This window comes from Vigna angularis, chromosome 7 (assembly GCF_016808095.1).
Source record: "Vigna angularis cultivar LongXiaoDou No.4 chromosome 7, ASM1680809v1, whole genome shotgun sequence".
NCBI lineage: Eukaryota > Viridiplantae > Streptophyta > Magnoliopsida > Fabales > Fabaceae > Vigna > Vigna angularis.
This window is the reverse complement of record NC_068976.1, coordinates 33,358,710-33,364,001: the sequence shown is the minus strand read 5'-3', so window position 1 is coordinate 33,364,001 and position 5,292 is coordinate 33,358,710. Positions and strand designations below refer to the sequence as shown.

General features: G+C 35.0%; 2 protein-coding genes across 2 annotated transcripts; one reads left to right on the top strand and one right to left on the bottom strand.

The window, feature by feature from the left end:
- Positions 1–441: 441 nt before the first annotated feature.
- LOC108336824 (uncharacterized) lies at positions 442–1,029 on the bottom strand. Its single transcript, XM_017573272.1, has one exon. The coding sequence runs from the start codon at positions 1,027–1,029 to the stop codon at positions 442–444; it is 588 nt and encodes a 195-aa protein (XP_017428761.1).
- Positions 1,030–4,225: 3,196 nt separating this feature from the next.
- LOC108336825 (uncharacterized mitochondrial protein AtMg00240-like) lies at positions 4,226–4,618 on the top strand. The gene has a single exon (XM_017573273.1). The coding sequence runs from the start codon at positions 4,226–4,228 to the stop codon at positions 4,616–4,618; it is 393 nt and encodes a 130-aa protein (XP_017428762.1).
- The last annotated feature ends 674 nt before the right edge of the window (positions 4,619–5,292 follow it).

Genomic DNA, 5,292 nt, shown 5'->3' with positions numbered 1-5,292 from the left:
CTTGCAGTAGCTTCTCACGTCCAGCCAGCATATAGCAGCAGCAGCGTTTTGTTTTATTGACTTTAGCCCAACAATGGCCCAATAAGGAATTTGCCCATGTTTAATCCAATCAGCCCAAGATTTCTGCAATATAGAAAAATCACTCCAAGAATTAAAGAAAATAAAGGAAATGTGACAAGTAAAAAGAGAGAAATTTTTATCAAAAGAAGATCTAAAAAATTAATTTTCCAATTATTAACAAAAACTAGAAATTACATCTAAAAACCTATTTTTAACTAAAATTTTACAATTCTAAAGATTTAAAAGAAAAACCTAAAATCAACCTAATTCTAAACAATAAGAAACTAAAATGAACTAAGAAAGACTTCTAAACCTAGAAAAATATGCAAATATAGAGAGTTATCATGCTTCTCCAACAATTCTTCAATTTGCTTCTTCAATTCAACTAGCTCCGCCGGAGCCATTCGATATGGAGCTACTGATACTGGTCCAGCTCTGGGGTATTAAATCAATGGAGAATTCTACTTCTTGTTGAGGAGGCAATCTTGGTACTTCTTCTGGGAACACATCATTAAACTCATTAACTATAGGAATATCAAGATTTTGTTCGTTTTTCTCAACTTCTACATGAGGCAAGATAACGAAACACGAAGATCCTTCTTTGACTTCCTTTAACACTTGTTGTACTGACAACAACTCCGCTTCTTCAGGATTAGGGAAAATCAACTCCTTCTTGCTACAATCTATAAGGATACGATTGGCAGATAATAAATCCATTCCTAAGATTACATCTAAACCTTGTAGGGGTAAGGATATAAGATGTACTTTGAACCTACGTCCTTCTACAACTATTGGACATTGAGGACACATCCTCGATGTTTTTATCAATTTATAGGTTGGTGCAGATACCATGAGATCATACTGTAACTCTCTCATGGGTAGGTTCAACTCTGGAATAAGAGTTTCAGACAAAAAGGAGTGTGTCGCTCCAGAATCAAACAACACATTCAATTCTCTACCAACTATCATATAACATCCAATGATGAGATTACCTGATTTGACAGCTTCTGCTCCAGTCAAAGCATAGACCCTTCCATTCGCTTGTGGCCTATTGTCAGTCCTTCACTATTGAGGCGGTTGTTGAGGTTAAGTTGCTTCTCTTTTAGAGGGACAGTCTCTAGCAAAATGTCCTTCTACTCTGGAAAGAAAACATTTGTTGTGTACAGTAACTTGTGGACAAACATTTTTCAGATGAGGTCCTCTGCAAACGTAACATCGGATTATTTTCTGTTGGGGCTGCTGTTGATGAGGATTCCTTTGAGGCTGCGGTGTTTCATAAGGCCGGAATCTTACATTCTGTCCAACTCGTGACCTAGATGGTCCTCCTACCCTTGGTAACTTCTGAACTTCAATCTCACTTATTAACCTTTCCACAGCTTTGACATGTTCCACTAAAGCAACAAACACCTTAATAGCTAAAGGATTCACGGCTAATTGAATGTCCGCTCTCAATCCATTTTTGAATTTCCTACACCTCCATTCTTCATTTGACGGCTGGGTGTAGAAACATACCAAATGTTTGAACTTGTCTGCATACTCAGCTACCGATTTGTTGCCTTGTACCAATTGGAAGAACTCAACTTCTTTCAAATGTCTCACACTGTCCGGAAAGTACTCAACATATTAGGGGTTTCACGGTTGGGTTGTCTGCGTGTCATTTCTCTGTTCACACAGAGAATTATTGTTATTATGATTTATAATGAGTTCGTAGGATAAATCCACAACTCTTAGGTCGTATTAAGGACGAACCACTCTGATACCACTAAATGTAACACCCCAAAAATAAAACATCTCAAACACTAATTATTTCATAAATAATATAAACATTGTACAATATTACAATAATCCATTTAGCAGTAAAATAGTTCACACTGGAAATACATTATACTTTCAAACATCATTAAAAACACTCATAATTTTTTTTTCTCTTCTTAAACTACTCTTCATTTTTCTGTTGCTTCCTCCTTCACTTGTATTGGTTCAGACGTTGTTTCCTCATCTGCTCCCGTATAACATAAACGTCATACAATCATCGCAAAAATAAGATTTCCCGGCACAAACAGACAAGCACGGGTGAGCTACCATGCAAAATTTCAAGAAAAGCATAACACTATCATTATATGTAATACATTCACCAGAAATTCTTTTAATATGCAATTATTATACTAGACTCTATTACCCGGATATAATGTTGATGGAAGTCTTGGGTGGTCATGCACTTGTAGTGACCTCTACTCCTCTCACAATACAATCTTGGCCAAATACAATCTATCATATCACCCACAAAGTTAGTCCGTTAGCATCTATAACCATAAATGAAAATAAACTAGGACCTCCTACCACTCTCACCACATAACATATCCTTCTCTATTTGAGACTGAATAATTATTAGAGTATTAGGATAACCACCAACGATAGGACCCTCGAAATCAACATATACACTAATACCCTACAGTATCCCCCCGAGACTCATACTATATTCCAATGCATAATTTCATATCAAACATCATAAAATATATTCATCATAGAAATCATACAAAATGAATATATCACAGAAACAACTTCACAATAATAAAATATTACTATAAATGGTCACCGGAGAAGAATCAAATGTTTGATGAATCAAACTCAACATAAACGCCAATACATATGACTAGTCACAACTTACTGGATCAGACCGGGGCTGCTCTATGATCAGGGATGTACCAACTCCGGTTTTTAAGATTCGTCTATCCTACCATCAACAATAACCTTAATATAAACATTCTGGGGGAACTAAGAAGTTGAATATGGCATAGCCGGTTAGACATCTTCTTATCCTTCCAGAAAGATTCAATAAAAATAGATAAGAACAATAAAAATTGTAGGGAAACAAGAAGTTGAATCTGGCATAACCGATTAAACAACTTCTCATCCTTCCAAAAAGATGCGATAAAAATAGATAAAACAATAAATGTTATGGGGAAACAAGAGTTGAATCTGGCAAGGCCGGTTAGACAACATCTCATCCTTCCAAAAAGATGAAATAAAAATAGATAAAAAGAATAAAAATTCTGGGGAAACAAGAAGTTGAATCTGGCAGAGCCGGTTAGACAACTTCTCCTCCTTCAAAAAAGATGAAATAAAAATAGATAAAAACAATAAAAATTCTAGGAAAAAAAGAAGTTGAAACTGGCAAAGCCAGTTACACAACTTGTCATCCTTCTAGAGAATGCAATATAAATAGAAAAAAAAAACAATAAAAGTTCTGGGGAAACAACAAGTTGAATCTGGCAAAGCCGGTTGGACAACTTCTCATCCTTCCAGAAAGATGTAAAATAAACAACTAAACGTTTTGAGAAACAATAATGTAAACACAACAGAATATAATCAAAATCACATTTTACAACCATCAATAAACTTGGATCTCATCATAGAAACATGTTCATATTCAAAATTCAAGATCATACAAAAACAAAATACTCCATATTCAAGATTTAAGATCAAACAAAAGCAAAATATTGCATATTCAAGACTCAAGATAATACAAAACAAAAGACTCAAGAGTTTCTCCTCTTACCTCTATTCCAGACTTAATCTCCTCCTTAGAAATCGTTCCTCGAAAACTTCCAGAATTTCCCCTTTGCAACTAGAATTTCCCCCAACTCTCTTCTCTCAAAAGTTTTCTCAATTTTTGGTGTCATTTCAGCTTTCTCCCATGCTTGCTATTTATAGGCTAAGATTTGGCACTATTTAGTTTTATTTTATTAAAATAATATTTTATTATAAATAGTATTTAATTCCCATTACCGAAAGTTGTTCCCCCTTAACTCCACTTCTACAAGTAGTTTTGTCTTTTTGCAATAAATTTTTTTTTTACTTTTTTCTTTACAAAAGCTTCTAAAATAAATTCTCAAAATTTTGAATTCTACCTTCTAAAATTACTCTAATCCTTTATCCTAAATTTTCAATTTTTCTTATCAAAATTTTTCTTATTAATCATATTTTCTACCTTTAAATTATTACTACTAACAAAGAAAAATTGGTACTATTTATTAAAATAAATACATTTTTTTATGGACTTTACAACTTGTCTTACTTCTTGGGTTTCGAGGTTGCTCGCAACTCTGCAAGAATTCATCTATCACAATGTAAGTATACATTGGATCTTCTCAAGGAAACTAGGATGCTTGCAATTGCCCCTGTCAGCACGCCCATGAATTTCTCCACCAAAGTCTCCTCCGAAGGCCAACCGCTTGCAGATCCAACTGCCTTTCGTCGTCTGATTGAGCGCCTCATTTATCTCACGAACACACGTCCTGACATTACTTATGTTGTTCATCGTCTCAGTCAGTATGTTGCCTCACCGACTCAAACTCATCACCAAGCCGCCTTTCGCATCTTGCGCTACATCAAAAACACCCCTGGACAAGGTTTATTTCTCAACACAACAAGCCCCCTTACACTAAAGGCCTACAACGACTCTGATTGGACTGGCTACCCTGACTCAAGAAAATCCACCACGTGTTACATTGTTTACCTCGACGATTCCTCCATTTCCTGGAAGTCTAAGAAGTAGTCTACCATTTCCCGTAGCTCATCTGAAGCAAAATATTGTGCCCTTGCCCAAACTGTATGTGAAATTGAATGGCTTACTCATCTCATGAGCGATCTTCATCTTCCTTTCTCACAACCTGTCACCATCTTCTGTGATAACCACTATGCCATCAAGATTGCTTCTAATCAAGTCTTTCATGAACATACCAAACATATCGAGATCGACTGCCACCTCATCCGTGAGAAAGTCCAACAAGGAATTGTCAAACTACTTCCTATACATTCTAACCTTCAACTTGTAGATATCCTTAGAAAGTCACTTCCTCCTTCTTTCTTCCACCACATTAATTCCAAGCTCGGCACCATAAACATCTATGCCAAGCTTGAGGGAGGCTGTCAGAATCCTCCAACTTAATAACTACATTTATTATTTTACTTTCCACCGCTTCTTACTTTACTTTTTCCATCGCTTCTTACTTTACTTTTCAACGCTTTTTACTTTACTTTATATATATATATATATATATATATATATATATATATATATATATATATATATATATATATATATATATATGTTTTTCTCTTTTGTAGAGACTTGATTGATTCTTAATAATACGTTCCGATTTTCTCTTCTTTTTTCTGTCAACTATTACAATGTTGTTGTTTCTCTTCATGGGTGTGAGTATAAGGGTT